The sequence below is a fragment of the Mobula hypostoma genome, chromosome 25 (genome assembly GCF_963921235.1).
Source record: "Mobula hypostoma chromosome 25, sMobHyp1.1, whole genome shotgun sequence".
Classification (NCBI taxonomy): Eukaryota; Metazoa; Chordata; class Chondrichthyes; order Myliobatiformes; family Myliobatidae; genus Mobula; species Mobula hypostoma.
In genome coordinates this window covers 31,612,186-31,633,167 of record NC_086121.1, presented here as the reverse complement: position 1 = coordinate 31,633,167, position 20,982 = coordinate 31,612,186, and the positions used below count along the sequence as shown (strand labels likewise).

The 20,982-nt window shown below is 39.4% G+C and overlaps 1 protein-coding gene across 1 annotated transcript in view; it reads left to right on the top strand.

Moving 5' to 3' along the window:
* Positions 1 to 20,982, top strand: part of LOC134337764 (CTD nuclear envelope phosphatase 1-like) — a 44,526-nt gene that overhangs the window by 2,350 nt on the left and 21,194 nt on the right. The window contains exons 2-5 of the mRNA XM_063032996.1: positions 9,585 to 9,651; positions 11,598 to 11,716; positions 18,050 to 18,121; positions 20,524 to 20,640. Coding sequence (XP_062889066.1) covers positions 9,585 to 9,651; positions 11,598 to 11,716; positions 18,050 to 18,121; positions 20,524 to 20,640 — 375 coding nt within the window. The remainder of the gene's footprint in view (positions 1 to 9,584; positions 9,652 to 11,597; positions 11,717 to 18,049; positions 18,122 to 20,523; positions 20,641 to 20,982) is intronic.

The following is a 20,982-nucleotide window of genomic DNA, read 5'->3' as shown; positions in this document are numbered from 1 at the left end:
TTAATCTTTTAAATAGACAATTGAAAAATAATGTAATTTTTAAATTATTATTGTAACTGTTTACTATCCAAATACTCGTGTTTACACCAGATCTGAGAGGATTTCAAAATGTATCATCCAATGTCACATGTTCTCACAACTGCTGGTGCCAAGCAGGCATGACATGTTTCCTGTGAAAACATCTCACTGGTCTTGGGTTGTAAAAAAATTACTTGCTGTTTTATTTGGCAGTAAAGGTAATCTTTTTATTATGGGTGTTGTTTAAAGAATCAAGGGGTGGCATTGCATGCCACATGCCAACAAAATTTTGTGCATGCTATCTTGAGCATGCCACCCTGATCTAGGAAACAAATTTCACGTCACATGCTGGTGATATTAAACCTGATTCTGATTCTAAAATACGGGCCGCCTTGATTATTTCACAAATAACACGTAGGGTCAATATTTTGGAATAGATTATTTGGAATGCAAATTATTTGTGGTTGTAATACAATTTGTTGATAGGAATTTCCACAGGTTCATTAGAAGAGCACATTTATATTAAAAAAAAGTCTGGACTTTTGACTTGTTTTCACATTCCCCGTACTTGAGAGAATTATAAAGAGAGATGCTGGAGAAAGTGCTTAAAATCAGCGTTAGGACTTTGTGAAGTGTCATTGCACTGTCTGCTGTAGCTCTGTGAATCATGAAGGACATTGATTTCTTTGTATTGAACTATATGATCGAACGTGGGGGAGTAGCAGTAAGTATAACTGGTGTGAATCAGCAGCTCGAAGAGTGGATGAATATTAGATAAGAACACCTGGCATTTTAAATTGTGAGCAACCTCAGAATATATTGAATGGGGTGGGGGGTAGTAAACACATTCTTGTTAGGTGGAAGAACATGCATGAGTTTTTTCTTGTAGCAATATGAAAACAAAAAATAAATTGGGAATTTTTTTTGTCAGCACTTAAAAGAAGATCTTATTGTTTTGGTAGTGTAGAGTCCTGATATAATATACTATCAATTGATTCAAAATTCATAGTTCAAGTTCAAAGCAAATTTATTATCTAAGAACATATACTGTATGCTACCATATACTACCTTGAGATTCATTTTTTTAAGCATTTACAGGAAAGAAGAAATACGATAGAATTTTACAAACAAGCAATGTACAAAAGAAGACGGACTGCACAAATAAATAAATACTGAGAACATCAGTTGTAAAGAGTCCTTGAAAGTGAGTCTGTAGGTCATAGAATTGGTTTAGAGTAGCAGTGGATAAAGTTGCCGTCACCGGTTCAGGAGTCTGATGGATGCAGGGTAATAACTGTTCCTGGTAGCATGGGACCTAAGGCTCTGTACCTCCTTCCTGATGGCAGCAGCAAGAAGAAGGAGGACCTGGTCTGCACGTTGGTGTTCTTGGTGCATTCTTATGGCAGCACTCCATGTATGTGTACTCAATGGTAGGACATCCAGGGCATAATGCAATCTTAATATAATTGATTTTTTTTTGTTTTGTGCTATTTGAATTCCTGAATGTTTTGTACTTTATTTTGAACAAGAATGACTGAATTAACCAGAAACTTGAGTTTTTCCTTGTTTGCAGCAAACAGCTGTATTTCAGAGACAGTAAGCTATCAAGTATCTGTATAGTCAAGTGTCCCAATTATCCTTTTGATTTTCATTTCCTTTTTTTTCCTCCCTCCCAACAGCTTTGTAAAGGAAGAAAATGATCCCTCAAAATCTCCTGCTGCAGGAGCCACTCACTCCTCTAATTGCTGTGTTGGGTCTAAATTTAGCTCCCGCTGCCAGCATGCTTTTAAAATGCTACACGGCACATTCATTTTCCCAGAGCTGCCAGTTGCAGATAGTTTGGAGCTCAAGGTGTCCAGGATCAATATCCAAAAGCTCTTGGGTCATACCAGGATTCACAATAAATACAGTAGAGATTTACATGGGAATCACAGTACATGAACAAGTGGCTCAATCCAATGTATATGATTGTTGATTCTCCATGCTAGCTCTTTTGTCGTTGCCTCCCCCTCCCCCCACCCTTTAACTGTTTTAAAAGGGATTCAGGTACTGCCTCATTTGCTAACTGAGCATAACCACTGCATTTTAATCCTTAATCGTTGTGTGTATCTCCAGTATTTAGTTGTGTCTCAATTCTCCTTTGTCACTACATCTTCCTTTCTTCTATTGTGCGCTTCTTTTGTCATTTTAGACATTTTTTGGCCTATTCATTTGTGACCTCTTGCACATCTTCAATTTTCATCACTCCATAATTTAAATCCATACCGTCTGTCAAGAACCCGTTCTCTGCTTCTTTGTCATTTTTGAAATATTTCTTACTGTGACATGAATATCAATTTCTCCTTCCAGTAAACAAATTCCCCCCCCCTTTATTTCCCACTCTTTCACCTCTTCTCACTTGCCTATTACTTCTCCCTGGATCCCCTACTCTATCTCCTTCTCCTGTGGTCCACTCTCCTCTCATATCAGATTCCTTCTTCTCCAAGCCTTGACCTTTCCCACCCACCTGGCTTCACCTATCACCTTCTAGTTAGCCTTCTTCCCCTTTCCCCACTTTTTTTATTCTGGCATCTTCCCCCTTTCTTTCCAGTTCTGAGGAATGGTCTCAGCTTGAAACGTTAACTTTATCATTTTCATAGACATTGTCTGATCTCCAGCATTTTGTGTGTGTTGCTTTGGGTTTCCAGCATCTGCAAACTTTCTCATGTTTGTGTGGCCTTGGTGTTGGATAATTTGGAGTATTTTGCCATATTAAGATGAGCATATGATGCAAGTTGTGCCAATACAACCAGTTCCATGGTTTCATTTACCTTTGATACTTTTTTTCTTGTACATCAGGTAGACTCTAATATTCCATGTACAGGTCAATTAGGTCTAGAGGAAGATTAAATAAAAGCAGAAGTTACTCAGAAAATCAAGCATAATCTTTGGGGAGAGAAAAGGAATAAAGCAAAGATTGATTATGGGGGTCAATGATACAAATATGTCATTTTGAGAAATGCCCTATTGGACACTAATCCTGATCCATACTCACAATGTGGTCTATTCTGTGGTCCTCATTTGTTTTGATAACATGAAACCTCAATCATGTAGGCAAGTGGAATACTGCAGTGTCCTTGACTGTCTTGGCCTGAGAGGGAAAAATTAAGGCAGGATGTTTACTCTAATTACTTTCCTGTATGTAATGATGCCTGTGAATATCTCAAGGCTGAAATTGGGGTCATCTGACATGGTTGAATAGTGTACTGACAACTTGTTGGCTTTGAGCATTTGTCAAATCACTCACAACCTTCCTTGGTTTTGATCTCTTGCACATCTCCACTTAAACCCATGCCTTCCTCTGCTTAAGCACATGGGTAAGCACTTGAGTATTAGCAGGGACAGCTACTTGTGCTCTGCAACCAATCTTGGCAATAACCACTACTTCCATGGTTAAAGGGCTACAGAAATGCAAGTGATATTTTTCACTGTCAATATACAGCAGCAAAAATAATTTGCATTTAGTGGCCTTTTTAAGGAGGACAGATTATCCCAAGACTCTACTTTTAAGTTGCACCAAACTGATTTCAGCAATTCTTCCCATCGTTCCCTACAGTAAAAGCCATCTAGTTCTCTGCTTCAAAAGACTGCATAATTACCTGCTTGTTATGTGCAATTTCTGTAGTTTATATGGGTGGTACTGCCTGTCCTTTCATTCCACACACACTGCATTTCTGGAAGAAAAATTCTAAGGCAAGGGTGTGTGAGATTTGATTTGGGAGAGGAGGGGCGAGCCTAGAGACAGCAGAGGGAAAACAAAGTATGCCAGTGAACGTGAAATTCTTCATTGCCGTAGCATCTCAAGCAAAGCCCATTTCCTTATTGTTCTATTGTCTAGTCTAACTTGGTGATATATTCTGGCACTATTTTGCATTATGAGGTAGCTCTTTGCAAGTTTCCGTGTTGAGTGATAAAAATGGTGTGGAGAAACTGGTATTTATCTTATATTGAAGGCAATTTGCATGTGCCAAGTTGAGGCCACCATCAGGGTGGAGGAGCAATACCTTGTTCCGTCTGGGTACTGGGTACTGAGTATTGATGTTTCCTTCTGGTAAGCAAATTTCCTTTTCCTCCTACCCCGCACCCACCCTCATTCCCCAATCTATCTTTTTGGTACTTTTTACCTGCCTATCACTTCTGTCTGGATCCCCTCCTCCTTCCCTTTTTCCTATGGTCCACTTTCCTCCCTTATCAGATTCCTTCTTCTCCAGCCCTTGACGTTTACCACCCACCTGGCTTCACCTAGCCTCCTTCCCCTCCCTTCACTGTTTTATTTTGGCATCTTTCCCCTTCTTTCTCAGCCTTGAAGAAGGGTCTTGGCTCGAAATGTCGATGATCTATTCATTTCCTTAGATGCTGCCTGACCCGCTGAGTGCCTCCAGCATTTTGTGTGTGTTGCTTTGGATTTCCAGCATCTGCAGGCTTTCTTAAAATCTTGTACTACTCTTTATCAATACTCCTAAAGTATTGGCAGGATAAAGTTTGAAATTCATCATTGCTAGCTTTAACCTGTGAAATAAGGTATGTAACTCTGGTTATAAAAAGCAGATGAGTGATTGAATCTGACATTTGCTGAAACAATGGTCTGGGTTTGGTTGTTTTGACAATAAAGTTACCTTAACTGCTTAATTGAAAGATGTATACTGTATTTGTTCATCTTCTCCTGGGTATATCTTTTCAAAGTTTCACTTATCAGTGTGAAGAGGTGCCATTAGTCCGAAGCTTGGCCATTGACTAGGTGTGCAGTGAGATGGGGAACAGAGCAGACACTGGAGCCTGATGACATTCATGCAGGAAGATTGTTGAGAGAATAGAAGACAGGCTGGAGGGAGGGGGTTTGGGGTAGTGCTGCTGGAGGGCATAAAACTACAGTCCAGTAGCAATGGGTGATTGGAGAAAAGGCAGTGGGGAAACATAAGAGGCTGTGCTGCATTGTCAGAAAGTGTGGTAAAGCAAAAGATTCGGGCCACAGGGTTGTTTCTCTTTTGGGAGAGGTGGGACAAGAGATGAAAGACATTCACTTTCTGATAGGGATCAAATGAAGGTCTGGTTAACCAGGTTGTTCCCAGTGATGATCCCATCTGAGATAATCTTGTCCTTGTAAGGTTGCTTGGGGATAATTGCATGGGGAGATTGGTCAACTCTTTGTAATTTATGCAGAGACTAAATCGATTAAATCTAACCCCATCCCAGAAAGTACCTTGTTGAATTTCCACGTACAGACAGACACCTGGAGGAACTCAGCAGGGCAGGTAGCATCTGTTGGGGGGAGGGGGGGAAGTGCGGCAAACATTTCAGGCAGAGACCCTTCAGCTGGCCTGCTGAAGGGCCTCACCCAAACCAAACACTGTACTTTTTTTCCATAAATGCTGCCTGGCCTGCTGAATTCCTCTAGCATTTTGTGTGTGTGTGTTGCTTTAACATTGTGTTTTGTTTAAATTTGTGTGAAATCCATTTTCTTCATAATGGTGAAAACAAAACTAAAGTTGAAGCAGACACCAATAATTAAAACAGTCCTGCTGCATCCAAAAGTAAGGACTGAAACATCCTTGCTAGTAAAAGCTCTCCTTTAACAGGGAACTAGGTTTTTTCCTGAATCTGTGGTGAACTGGTAACTTCAACTACCATTAATCTCCCTCCTCTTGGGATAAAGTGGAAAATCACCCAGACTTGACCCTCCACTCCCTCTCCTGAGAGACTCTCCTTAATGGTGCAACTGAGTACAGAGTTGAGCATAGTTATCTTTTGGGATCAAACTGTCTAGGCACCAAGAGACGCTGGGGGAATGTAGAATCCATGATGCCTCAGTAGAGGACTATTTCTGAGAGACTGTTCAATATGGTAGCGCAGTGGTTAGCACAATGATTTACAGTAAAGGCTACTCAGGTTCAGTTCCTGCCACTTGCCTATAAAGAGTTTGTATGTTCTCCCCATAACCATGTGGGTTTCCTCCAGATGCTCTGGTTTCCTCTAGCAGTCCAAAGACATATCAGTTGGTAGGTTAATTGGTCACTATAAATTGTCCCATGATTAGGCTAGGATTAAATCGGGGGATTTCTGGGTGGTGTGACTCGAGGGACTGGATAGGTCTGTTCCACACTGTATCTCAATATATAAATAAATGAATAAATGAGGAAAAGGGGGAAAGGGGCATTAATAAAAGCTTTCTGGGAATTAGTATCAATGTTTATTTGCTGAAGACAGGATAAATTGCATTTCAGTGTTTGAAATAATCAGTACCTCTTCAATCCTATTCTATTTGAGGTTGTCACGGAATCCATCCCACAATCTCTTTTAAACCCCCTCCCCTTCGCTCCCCCACACCATCAGGCAAGAGGTACCATAGCATTAGGATGGGAAACAGCTGCTTACCCCAGGCCGTGGCACCACTGAGCTACCTGCCACCACCCTGGTCTCATCAAATATGAAGCACCAGTGATGCTGTACTGTTCAGGTTTTAATTTGTGTTGTACATGCACCTTATTAGTTGTGGTAATACAAGTTGAGTACGCTTTATCTGAAATTCCAAAATCCGACAACCTCCGAAATCTGAATTTTTTTGAGTGCTGATGTGATGTCACAAATGGAAAGTTCCAGAAGACGCTGGGAAGGTTACCAGGCGATGCGCAGGTCTCTGCTCACCAGAGACAATTCTGAGAAGTGACCTCACATTTGTAATGAACAGAAGTTGATGGAGAAATAGAAAAACACTGCATAAAGCAAAAAATGAAGATCTCAATCATGTATCATCAGAATTGGGGTGAACATATGCCGCTTAACGATATGCTGATCGTGAAACTAGCCAAGATCTATCACGACGAACTGAAAATTGAAGATAATTGTGAATATTCTGCAGGCTGGTTGTAGAAATTTAAGAAAAGACATGGCATTAAATTTTTTAAAGCATCTGCTGATCATGAAGATCTAGCACCGGAACAAGACTACAATGCTGTCAGGTTTTATGTAAGATATAAAAACCAAAAAAGAAGGAAAATACAAATACAGTGCTCTGTAACATTTTAATGGAAACACAGCATTGTAGGTGGAGAATGAAGGCCTGTCATTGTTTGTTGTTGTTCAACAGCTGATTCAGGTATTCTCCCGGTGCTGCTGCTGTGTTGCTTTTGTTACCCTGTGCACATTATATTTTCATTTTATTAATGGTATGTCATTTTAAATACATACGTGTGATGAACAAGTGTAAGACAAATACTGCTTACATGTAGCACATAAATTTAGAGCATTTCTGATTAGGGGTTCGCAACCTGTATTACCTTGTGTTGTGTGTGAGTTATATGTACTGTGTTGTACCTTGATCTGGAGGAACGTTCATTTGTTTGGTAGTATGTATGTGTACAGTTGAATGACAATTGACTTGAAAGAATTTTTTTTAATCCAGAGCTTGCATCCAGATGGTGCAGTTGTGGTTGTTAATCTTTGAAATGATATAAATACTATTTTGCCTCCTTTCTTCCGATTTACTGAAAGGATGTTGATGTTATGCTGCCTATGTTATTTAGATTTTTTTATTTGAAATTCAAAGCTTACTGTGGAATTTCAATCCATCTGTTTAAATGTGAAATGAGCTGATTATTTCGAAGAATGAGAAGAGGTTACATGAAATTTGATAGACTAGACTGGTTGCAGGGTATGTTTATTCTGGCTAGGGTGTCTAGAATTGGGTGGTGAGGCTTCAGAGTAAGAGGTAGGCTGGTAGGATTGGGATATCTGTACCTCTGAATGACAGTGATAGACTTTTGGATGTTAAACGGATTAGGATATGGGGAAAATGGAGTTGAGTGAGAAAATCAGCCAGTATCTTGTTGAATGGGGGAGCAAGACTGAATGTGTGGTTGATTTACCCCTGCTGTTATTTCTGGTGTCTTTATGACCTGCCTGCCCCTGCAGCACACACATAGTATGCGTGTGAAGTTTAAGTTGCATTCTGAACAGCAGGAAGCCAAAGAGGCTTGCATTTATATTGCAATGAGCTGCAGTAGGACGGAATTCAAACCACATTGGGGTTTATCAGTTCTGCTTGGGTTCAGGTTTGATTAAGCCATATGCCTGATATGGGTTCTGCATGATTGTTCTCTCTTATAATAGCTTGCATCAAGAAAATTAGAAAAGGAATTCCTCAGCAAAATCATATATTATAGATTAGCTATGATTTTGTTGAATGGTGGAACAGACTCGAGGCCAAATGGCCCTCTCTTGCTCTTATTTGTTATCTAAAGTTAGAGCAAGTGCAGTTACAGTGGCATGCAAAAGTTTGGGCACCCCGGTCAAAATTTCTGTTACTGTGAATAGCGAAGTGAGTAAAACATGAACTGCTTTCCAAAAGGCATAAAGTTAAAGATGACACATTTCTTTAATATTTTAAGCAAGAAAACTTTTTTTTATTTCCATCTTTTACAGTTTCAAAATAACAAAAAAGGAAAAGGGCCCGAAGCAAAAGTTTGGGCACCCTGCATGGCAGTATTTAGTAACACCCCCTTTGGCAAGTATCACAGCTTGTAAACGCTTTTTGTAGCCAGCTAAGAGTCTTTCAATTCTTGTTTGGGGGATTTTCGCTCATTCTTCCTTGCAAAAGCCTTCTAGTTCTGTGAGATTCTTGGGCCGTCTTGCATGCACTGCTCTTTTGAGGTCTATCCACAGATTTTCGATGATGTTTAGGTCAGGGGACTGTGAGGGCCATGGCAAAACCTTCAGCTTGTGCCTCTTGAGGTAGTCCATTGTGGATTTTGAGGTGTGTTTAGGTTCATTATCTTGTTGTGGAAGCCATCCTCTTTTCACCTTCGGGTTTTTTACAGACGGTGTGATGTTTGCTTCCAGAATTTGCCGGTATTTAATTGCATTCATTCTTCCCTCTACCAGTAAATGTTCCCCATGCCACTGGCTGCAACACAAGCCCAAAGCATGATGGATCCACCCCCGTGCTTAACAGTTGGAGAGGTGTTCTTTTCATGAAATTCTGCACCCTTTTTTCTCCAAACATATCTTTGCTCATTTCGGCCAAAAAGTTCTATTTTAATTTCATCAGTCCACAGGACTTGTTTCCAAAATGCAGCAGGCTTGTTTAGATGTTCCTTTAAACCTTTTGAATAGAACTTTTCATTTGGAATGTAATTCAGGAATTGTGTTATGTGACAACACGTAAATTTGATAAGAACAGATTTGATTATCTTGATATCTGATCTACTAACTTTATGATAAGTACATGTATAGTGGGATATGGTTCAGTTCAGCCTGTTGAGGGGAGAACAGGGCGAGGAGGTGGTGGCCAGTAGAAACAGCAGAGAGTTTGCCAATCAGACACCTATTCATTGCAGCCTTGACTTAACCCAGAGTCATGTTTGGCCTTCGTGTCTGAAATTGATTTCCAAGAGATTATTGGACGTCTCAGTTTCAGTAATCTGCAGTGTTGATGTGCATAAACTAGCAAGTTTATAACCAGGGAGATTGAATGAATAGAAACAGGGACATTGCTGTCCAACCTGCCTAATGTTGTTAATTTTATTTTGTAGATAACCCAATACCAGACAGTGCGATATGACATTTTGCCTCTATCTCCTCTTTCCCGCATCAGAATCAGTAAGTATTAATCCTGTGATCCAGTCAGGCTGGTTTGGTCCGTGTCTTTGCAGATTGTGACATTCAGATGTAACCTTTAAAATTCTGTGTATTTCATGCATAGCTTGTAGTTCATACGTTGTGGCAAATGCATGCAGAACTTATTTTTGTTTTATGAAGGAAACACAAACAATCTGCTAGGGGAAGTCACTGAGTCAAGCAACATTTGTGGGTGGAAATAAATTGTCGACGTTTTGGGCTGAAACCCTGCATCAGGAGTTAGAGAGGCCAGATGGGCAGCATAGAGTGGAGAAGGGTAATGGCAAGAAAGAATTGCAAGGCGATTTGTGGACTGAGGAGGGGTGAAAGATGATGCCAGGTAGAGGAGGTAAGCAGGGATGGAGATGGAAGACTGCAGCAGGTGAATGATAGGCAGAGAGAGAGAGGAAACAGTGGGCAATTTAAAAACAATGGATGTAATTCAGCTGGGGAGAATGACCTTTAAATAATTTTTGAATTGTAGATGTTGGCTGTCTGTAGGGGAAGATAAAGGTACTCTGGATAAATACCTTTTTATTTGCAGAATGCTTGGTGTTTAATCGTATCTTTGCTCATATTTAGAATTGTGTGTTTCCATAAGTTTTGATCATGTCTTTCAAATCATGGAGCATATCTGCTCCTAACCCTTGTATATTATCTCCGCAGTCACTGTCTGAACTGCTGACTATTTTCAGCACTTTTTGTTCATATTTCAGTTATTTGGCATCCTGGTTATTTTGGTTTTGTCAATTTTCTCTGCAAGAACTTATGTTGTTGATATGAATACCGAAAGTGAATGTTGGCAAGTCGAAGTCACTGGATCCTTGCACAAAATCCGAAAATCTAGTGTCAGTCAGAATAGGGTTCATTGAATTTTCCTAGTGTTAAGTGGGGTCCTTTGGTGCTGTAAACCGTTTGTTAGTGATGGTTTTTTTCATTATTATGTAACAAGAGCTAAACAAATTCAAATTTAAGTTTAATTATCATTGAACCATACATGAATACAGCCAAACGAAGCAGAGTTTCTCTAGAGCCAAGGTGCAAAACATACACAGCACAAGTCACACAGCTCGTGCAAGATAGCAAGCACACATATAATCATGCAAGGTAAACAACTGTGTGTGTGTGTGTGTGTGTGTGTGTGTATAATAGGGAAAAAAATTGAAAGTTGAAAGAAAATAAGACTGAAGACAATAAACAGATCAAGAGTTACAGTATTTGTGCACTTTAATTGCTCGTGTTATCTTTTAAACTCTGATCTAATTTTGCTTGTGATTTTATTGCCGGGGCGGGGGATCGATTTAATAAGGGAGAGTTTTCTGTGATTTGAATGTTTTCATTATGTTAATGTTAAGAGTATAGGCATACAGAGGATAGCTCACTGCTTTGTGTTGTAAAATTTATGGAATGAGCTAGATTAAAGTGGTCTGATTACAGAGCTCATGGCTCTAGCAACCTGGCTTGTATTTTTTTTTCTGAGCTGTTGCCTTTCTAAAACTTGTATGTTCTCTCTGTGAGCACATGAGTTTCCAGTCATTCCAATTGCGCTGCTTGGTGAATCACTGTCTGTAAATTAGTTTTAGTGTGGGCAAAAGAATCAGAGGGACATTGATGGGCAAATGAAAGAGATTGGTTGACAGAGAAGTAAATCAGACCGTTGGATTGATGGGGTTAGTATTATGACAGTGGGAGAGACCATATTAATCCCACCTTCCTGTATGTAGCTTTCTATGCCTAGGCAGTTCAAGTGATTGTCCCTAGACACTTATTGAAACTGTGTCAGCTGCTCTGCTTCCACTCTCTCAGGCAGTGAAATTCCGGTCCTTGCATATAAAGAACAAGGGTCCCAGCACTGATCCTTGTGGAACAGCACTAGTCACAGGTTGAAGGACATCAGATTCATCTTCCTTCCACCCATCTCTCTGCAGATCAAATGAAAAGGAAGATTCTGGTTTTGGATTTGGATGAAACATTAATACATTCACATCATGATGGAGTCTTGAAGCCAACAGTGAGGCCAGGTACACCACCAGACTTCATGCTGAAGGTGAGAGAGTAAAGCAATGTGGACAAATGTTTAACTTGATCTGTTCTTATTTGAAATAGATACAGTATTAAATAAATAATTTTATTTTTCACATCTCCCCACTCATCCCACAGACCCCCTCTACCAAGGAAAATGGGTCCTTCCTATTTATACTATCTAAACTCCTCATAAGTGTATACATTTCAATTAAGTTTTCCTTTGTGTCAAAGAAAACAGCTGTGATCTATCAGATCTTTTTTTCTTGGCTACAATATCCCAATCCTGGTAACATTTGGACATTCTTCAGTTTAATTGCATCTTTCTTGTAATGTGGTGACCAGAACACATCCAGTTTGCCACCATCCCTAGGATCTTGTGAGTATTCTTGATTAGCCTGGTGTGTGGGACCTTGCCAAATACCTTATTAAAATCCATGCAAGTAACATCAAAAGTTCTGGCCTCATTGACCTTTTTTATTACCTTTTCCAAAAAAATTAGTTAAATGAGTCAGATGTGACCATTTTATTGAGGTTTTGATTTTTCTGTGCATTTTTAAATAAATGTTTGTACTATCTTTTTTGGAATCCAATAATCCATCAGGCCTACTCCTGCTCCCTAGTTCTTGTGTTCTTAGTAACTTGTCCGCTACTAAAGTTAAAGAAATTACTTCATTTCCTCTCTTAGGCAATAGTAGAAAGTTAACAAGAGAATAGATTGTAGTAAGAGGCTCTTCAGTTTCCTCACTTGCCTCTTAGAATAGCCTAGAACAGTGGTTCCCAAAGTGGACGATACCACCCCCTGGGAGAAGGCGAGTTTATAAGGGGCAGGTGGTGTACTCTGTACCAAGAGGAACAGCTGAGGGATTACAGTACTGGCTTAATTTCAGAAATGAATAATTTATTATTTGCTCCTCTGTGCCTCATAATAGATTATAATGATCATGTAATTAACTCATCCTTGCTAACCCACCATTCTTTTATAGACTTTGCTCAAAGCATGTCATAGTTATTGAAAAGCAATGTGACAATTCTGTATTTAGGTTATCATGAGAATAAGGACTGAAGAAACTGTTATTTCTTTTCTTAGCCCATGCATTATTGTCATTCTCTACTATAGTACAGTGTTGTCTATCTAGTATGATTAGCATGCTCTAATTACACAGTGACGCAGTTCCTTTGAATTAGGATATAGCATTCATTGGGATAAAGTTCAGAATCTTCCCTTTCGAATGGCTGTGATCACATTTCTGTTAGCCCACGGCCAAACTGGGACATTGGTGGCCCACTTTATGTACCTTCGGGCAGAGTCAGGTTTTGTTTGTGCTCTGATGACGTCATAACTTTCTCCTTTAGTGATTGCGGTGCTTGAGGTTGGACTTAAACAATAGGCAATTGACTGTGGTCATTAATTCATAAAGAAAATGGCAGAAGCAGACCAAATGAAAAAAAGTGTAAACAGTATAGCGTGGAGTATCTGAAATATGGATTTATACCAGCACCCAAGCAACCATCAGCAGTCAATGTACCTTTTGTGTGGAAAAAGTTTTATGAGGAATGAAACCATCTAGGCTCATTAAACAGTTGAGGAGAATACATTTTGATAAAGCAACAAGAACTTAGCTTATTTTCAGTCCCTTTGTGAAAATTTTCAGAAACGGAAAACACTTCAAAACATGTTTGCCACCACTTCACAACAAAATAGTGATGGTTTGTGTGTTTCATACAACATTTCATTGCTCATTGCTAAATTTGCAAAATCCCATACAATTGGGGAAGAACTGATTCTGCCAGCAGTAAGGGAAGTTCTGAGTATGGTTTTGCATAAGTCACCAAACCAAATAATTAAAGTAAATCTGCTCAACAACAACTCTGTTCAAAAAAGAATAGATGAAATATATGAGAATATGGAAGATACATTGAGCAATATACTTAGGACAACAGAATTTGCTCTGCAGTTGTACAGGTCAACTTTGCCAGGCAATGAATATTTACTTCTTGGTTATGTTTACTTAATAAAAATTGAAAGCATGCTTCAAGAGTTATTGCATATTTGCAAGGGAACTAGAAACAGATATGAAGGGGGAGTAGTTATTTGGGTTGTTAAGAAATTTTTCAAAGAAAAGTACATTTGGCTCGCCAACATTCTTGTTTATGCAACAGATGGGGCACCACCAATGACGTGATGCCACTGTGGGCTTATTACTTTCTTGAAAGAAGCTATACCTAACCTGCTTATGGTTCACTGTGTAATTCACAGACTATCTACCACAAAAAAAACCCAAGTGATTGGCTGCATAAATTATTAAATACTGTAATCACAGCGGTAAATAAAATTAAGTCCCATGTTCTCAATTCTTGACTGTTTTGAGGAAACCGAGATAAAATTCTTTGAGAACTCGAATGCTTATTTCAGTAATTTACTCAAGAATATTCGGCATGCCATTACTTATTTGTCAGAGTTAATTGCAAAGATTTAAGTTATTCTTGAACTACAATGAAATGATATGAATCTTATCAAAGTCAAGTCAGCCCTCTCCACATTTCTGCCCATATTAACCCTATTTAAGTGCAACTTTGGCTTTTGCGACCTTGTCCAATTTCCAATCCTTTCTGAGTTAGAAGAGAAAGAAAATACCAGATGATAAACTTCAAGCATACTCTGCTCACTTGGATGAGCTGCATAAAGGCATATCGGAGAGATTTCAGGATCTTCTCTTGGTCCAAATTCTAGATTAGGTAATAAATCCTTTCCTGAATGCTTGCAATGAGGAATTAACAGGATTGATGAACTGAAGAACTGATCTCACTACAAAATGAATTTGAGTTGAGGCCAAAGTTTAAAACATCATCTCGAGACTCTTTGTTGTAGAACAAATCTCTGAATGCTATCTTGCACTGTGGGGGGTGGGGGGGAGTTCAAGATTTTCTTTATCACCTTTTTAACATCATATTTTATGGAGTGAGGTTTCAGTGCAGTCACCCAACTTCTTTCAAAGCAACAAAATAGACTGCAGATTGCTGAACGTGGGGATCTGAGACTCCTCCTGAGTGACTTCCAGCCTGATGTTGAGAAGTTGATATCATTGCATCAAGCCCATCACTCTCATTGTAAAGTGAAAAAGCAATGAGTATTTAATAGTTAGACTACTAATATAAACTCTAAAATTGTTGATGAAAATTGCTTTTAATAAATAATGTTATTTGTAGTTTTAAATAGATTTGATTAATTTTTGCAATTATTTGTCAGTGTTTTGAATTGGCAGCTCCTATTTTCTTTCACTGTGCATCATAAATCAAAATTCTTTAAACATTGGAAAGGGAGAGGGGAGTTCTGGGGATTTGGTCTAGGAGCCAAGGGGCAGTAACCCAAAGTAAGCTCAGGAACCACTGGTCTACAATATGTTTCTTCGCAAGACTATTATTTAGCAGCTTTTTAATTAATTTGATATTTTTATTGAACAATAGGAGAATTTATGTCAGCAAGTAATAACTGTAAACAAAATTGAGAGTTAGCCATGCCCTAAAGATGTTCCTTGCAGAACTTCATTCTTCTTTCTGCTCTGCTAACAGACATGAAGCTATGATGCAAACGTGATAGTATAGGATGGGACTTGGACTTGAAATATCAACTCCATTTCTCTCTAGAGATGGTGCGTGACCTGTTGAGTGTTTCCAGCATTTTCATATAACTTCTGGCAATACAGTACCCTCCCAAATCACAGTCACCCCTTGGTGTGGACTTTCAACAAGCATTTGGGTGCTGAGGCCAACAATAAATGACCATGTGCAGAACACAATCTACTGTTGGTTGTCTTTCTTTATAACCCTACAAATGTTTTAATCTTTTAGTAAGTCAGTTGTGTTGAAGAATTTAGCCCCAAACTTAAGTGGAGTTAAAATGTATAGGAATATTTTATATTCTGATAATTTAGGCTTGGTTTCATATTGGAGCTGTATTATATTTTGTTTATATAATTGAATCACTTTTCTAGATTAAATTTCCTTTCCCATTTGCTGTTCCATTATACCTATCCAAAGCTGCCTTCTTCATGGACAACTACATGGCTATCTTTTGTTTTCTCCTTCAGACATGGTAATGAGCCTTGTGTTGAGATTAAAATCGCAAAGGCATACTTCAAAAAACAAGGGATTAATTCTTTTCTGAGGACCTACATGAAAATGTACTGAAAATATTTTATCCTGTTACCAAAATACAGTGCTAATTTTTAAATAGTAACTTCCACTCTGAAGTTGCAGTCATGCAACGACTGCATCATTAAGTGCAGGAAAAGGGTTGTAGTAAGCCGTTATCTGCTGAAAAGAATGTTGTGCTGTTTCCAAATAAGGAACTGCTGAAGACAGCTAATTTGGAGATCATTTGGTTATTTGGCGGATGTGAAGTATTTAGCATTGGAAATTTGTGCTCCTAATTTGAATGTTAACCACAAATGTTTCCTGTCCTCTATCTGCTTGAGCAAAGAAAATAGGTACTTTAGAACTGTACAACTGATAACAGCACAACAAGGATTTATTCCTTGGCTCTGTATGGTGTGATGGTGGGGAAGGGACACTTGATAACATGAACTACTTGGGTATTAGAATATCAAAATATTAACTTCAGGTGAAACATCCAAGTATTGAGGGGACTGTAGGTCAGCAGTTCCTCGTGTGATGATATACTCATTAGTTCATCCTCGTGATACTTCAGGTGTTCTGGAAATGACAGATTATAGTTAGAGATAGGTTCTGCATAAAATGGAGATGGAAGTACAGTGGTGAAAGAGTTTGGAGAGAAAATGGGGTGGAGTGCAGATGATAGGTTTTGGATGGTACTGTCTGAAGGGGAAGGGGTCAATGGAGATTGTGATTGCTTGTAAGAGATGTTGAGTGGACAGTGAGAGAGAGCAAAGATAGAGCTGAAGTCCCTTCAATACTTGGAGATGAAGTTGAGATGAATAAGAGTTGCTGTACATAGGTGGACCACAGAAGTGAAAGCATTACTATTTTGAGGTATAAGTTTATATACATTCTTTTGCTGTTTGACTACAGTAGTAGTAGTTAACAGTTTTTTTTAACTAAGAGGGATGGTTAACATAGAAACATAGAAAATAGGTGCAGGAGTAGGCCATTCGGCCCTTCGAGCCTGCATCGCCATTTATTATGATCATGGCTGATCATCCAACTCAGAACCCAGCCTTCCCTCCATACCCCCTGACCCCTGTAGCCACAAGGGCCATATCTAACTTCCTCTTAAACATAGCCAATGAACTGGCCTCAACAGTTTGCTGTGGCAGAGAATTCCACAGATTCACCACTCTCTGTGTGAAGAAGTTTTTCCTAATCTCGGTCCTAAAAGGCTTCCCCTCTATCCTCAAACTGTGACCCCTCGTTCTGGACCTCCCCAACATCGGGAACAATCTTCCCGCATCTAGCCTGTCCAATCCCTTTAGGATCTTATACGTTTCAATCAGATCCCCCCTCAATCATCTAAATTCCAACGAGTACAAGCCCAGTTCATCCAGTCTTTCTTCATATGAAAGACCTGCCATCCCAGGAATCAATCTGGTGAACCTTCTTTGTACTCCCTCTATGGCAAAGATGTCTTTCCTCAGATTAGGGGACCAAAACTGCACACAATACTCCAGGTGTGGTCTCACCAAGGCCTTGTACAACTGCAGTAGTACCTCCCTGCTCCTGTACTCGAATCCTCTCGCTATAAATGCCAGCATACCATTCGCCTTTTTCACCGCCTGCTGTACCTGCATGCCCACTTTCAATGACTGGTGTATAATGACACCCAGGTCTCGTTGCACCTCCCCTTTTCCTAATCGGCCATCATTCAGATAATAATCTGTTTTCCTATTTTTGCCACCAAAGTGGATAACTTCACATTTATCCACATTAAATTGCATCTGCCATGAGTTTGCCCACTCACCCAACCTATCCAAGTCACCCTGCTTCCTCTTAGCATCCTCCTCACTGCTAACACTGCCACCCAGCTTCGTGTCATCCGCAAACTTGGAGATGCTGCATTTAATTCCCTCATCCAAGTCATTAATATATATTGTAAACAACTGGGGTCCCAGCACTGAGCCTTGCGGTACCCCACTAGTCACCGCCTGCCATTCTGAAAAGGTCCCGTTTATTCCCACAAGGGGATGAACAGATTTATTGAAAGATATTTTTGTGTGTGATAAATTTTAATTACAGTAAATCAAATTTGTGAGTACTGAAAAATGGACTTGATTTTGGTTTGGGTTTTAAGCTTGACCAGGGATCATTTTGCTTTGAGTGCAAGTCATAATCTGTGTGTTTTAAGAATGACTATTTAAGTATGCTTTATTTTTTAATTCAGGTTCTTGTTGATAGACAACCAATCAGATTTTTTGTACATAAAAGGCCTCATGTGGATTTCTTTCTAGAAGTGGTAAGTTACTTGGAAACATAATCAGCTTTTATACTTATACTCTATTGTCGCCAAACAATTGGTACTAGAATGTACAATCATCACAGCGATATTTGATTCTGCGCTTCCCACTCCCTGGATTACAAATTTTCAAGTTCGAAAGAAAAATTGATATCTATAGGAACAAAGTTTTCATTTGTAAGCAAAATTACTTGATGACAGTAATCTGCCTGAATGATTTGTGTGCAACAAGGGGAGGAAAAAAGAATGATCTGACTTACTTTCCACTATCTTGCCTTCTGCACTGTGCTGTGTCCTGCTGAAAGTTTATTGTGCAGAGGCTTATTTACAAAGGAGTTAAAAAGTGATCTGTTGCTTGGTTTATTGTTCAATGAGCACGGCTTCAATCTTGAGCCTCATCCTGGTAGTCATTCAGGTGTGTCCTACTGAACTGTAACAGCCACTTGACTGGAGATTGCTCTTGCCGTTGTCTCCAAACACATGCTCTTTCTTGAAAGGGAAAGTAACAGTAAGACTATAGAGAGGGGGAAGGTTGTGAGTTATGGAACTAACTTGACTGGTATTATACACAAACTCGATAGACAGAGTGGTCTGTCTATCTGTGAAACCACAAATAAAACTTGGAGCATGAGTTCCAAATAACGTCACAACAGGTCAATAGCAGGTTCCATTTCATTAGCTCTTCACTCAACCCTGGAACATCTGTACCGTGAAGATCCATACATCTGGATGGTCTTCATTGACCACAGTTCTGCATTCAACACTAATTTTAAGGGAATGACAATCAATAAGCTCCAAGACCTAGGCCTCAATACCTCCTTGTGCAACTGGATCCGCAATTTCCTCACTTGCAGACCCCAGTCAATTCAGATTGCCAACAATATCTCCTCCACAATCACCAGAAGGCTATGTGCTTAGACAGTTGCTCAATGTGTTTTATACTTCTGACTGTGAGCCTAAGTACAGCTCCAATGCCATATTTAAGTTTGCTGATGACACCACTGTTACTGGCTGAATCAAAGGTGGTGACGAATCAATATAGGAGAGAGATTGAAAATCTTACTGAATAGTTCCCCAACAACAACCTCTCAAACAATGTCAGCAAAACCAAGGAGCTGATTATTGACTACAGGAGGAGGAAACCAGAGGTCCATGAGCCAGTCCTCATCAGGGATTAGAGTTGGAGAGTCAGCAACTTTAAATTCTTCAGTATTATCAATTTAGAGGATTTAGCCTGGGTCCGGCAAGTAAGTACCATTACAATGAAGGCACTGTAGCACCTCTACTTGGTAGTTTGTGTTGATTTGGCATGTCGTCTAAAACTTTGAGAAACTTCTATAGATGTGCAGTGGAGAGTGGGCTGAGTGGTTTTATCGCAGTCTGGTATGGAAACGCCAATGCCCTTGAATGGCAAAAAACTTAAACAGTAGTGGATACAGCACAGTCCATAACATGTAAAGCCCTTCCAACCACTGAGCGAACCTGCAAGGAGCTCTGTCACAGGAAAGCAGCATCCATCATCAAGGACTTCCAGCATCCAGGTCATGCTCTGTTCTCACTGCTGTCATCAGGAATGGGGTACAGGAACCTCAAGTACACATCACCATGTTCAGGAGCAGTTATTACCCCTCAGGCATCAGGCTCTTGAACCATAGGAAATAACTTCACTCACCCCAACACTGAACTGATTCCATAGCCTGTAGTCTCAGATTTATACACTCTACAACTCATAGTCCTGATATTTTTTTGTATTTGCACATTGTGTGTGTGTGTGTGTGTGTGTGTGTGTGTGTTTGTTTCTTTGTATTTGCTGTGAGTGCCAGCAAATGAATCTCAAGGTAATATATGGTGACATATATTCCTTGATAATAAATTTACTTTGACTTGCTTTGGATTTGACATTTGCCATGTTTCCAGCTCATTGTCTTATAATATTTCATGAAATCAGTCAGGAATATGTTGCTGCAGTCAAGGTGCTTTGTTAATGTGAGGAGTTGTTGTTGGAGGTGAACAAAATGATAACAAGTTGATTCTGCACCCATGAGATGCTAAAGGGGATGTTGAATGGAAATTTCTGCTTTTGAATGATCTAATATTCAGTATGCAGCAAGCTTCGGGACTCTTCACACTTTAGTTATACTTTCACTTCTGTGACCTCACTAGTGTGTGCATTGCAGTAAGTTTCTTGTTTTATTTGTTTTAATTAGTTACTTCTAAGCAGCCTGTTGATCTGTTTACTGAGGAGGCTTTCTGAAACATTCACATTTGGAAGTAGCCCATTGCAGCATTCAAAATATTGAATAAACTTTAATGCAATGCAAACCCTGTGATTTTTCATCAGAAAGAGATAGTTTAAATTTGAATTGTAATTGCATATCACAAATTACTTGTTTTTTAACCAGGCCAGCCAGTGGTATGAATTGGTGATTTTCACTGCTAGTATGGAGATTTATGGTGCAGCTGTAGCAGACAAACTAGACAACAACAAGAAAATATTAAACCGACGCTACTACAGACAGGTACGTAGCAACACAGTATCTAGCCTCACTACAGAAAGTGAGGGTATGTCTGAAATATTTTATTGAGTGAAGTGTTGCTCTCTTGAGGGTGGTCTGTCCACCTCCTGGACATGTGATTTCATCTCCATTTGTTTTCACTTATGCATTCAAATTTTTAGTAGTGCATGTTTAAGGGTTTGTTTCCACTACTGATAATATATCAAACCTCCAGTCTGGTTTTAAACTTGATACCTTGTCATAAGTAAACTTCATACTCTATCTTTAGCATTGAGCATTGCTGCTTGATTTAGAGGGGTCACCATTTTAACTAGAGGAGATATCATGACGACTTCAATTTGAAGA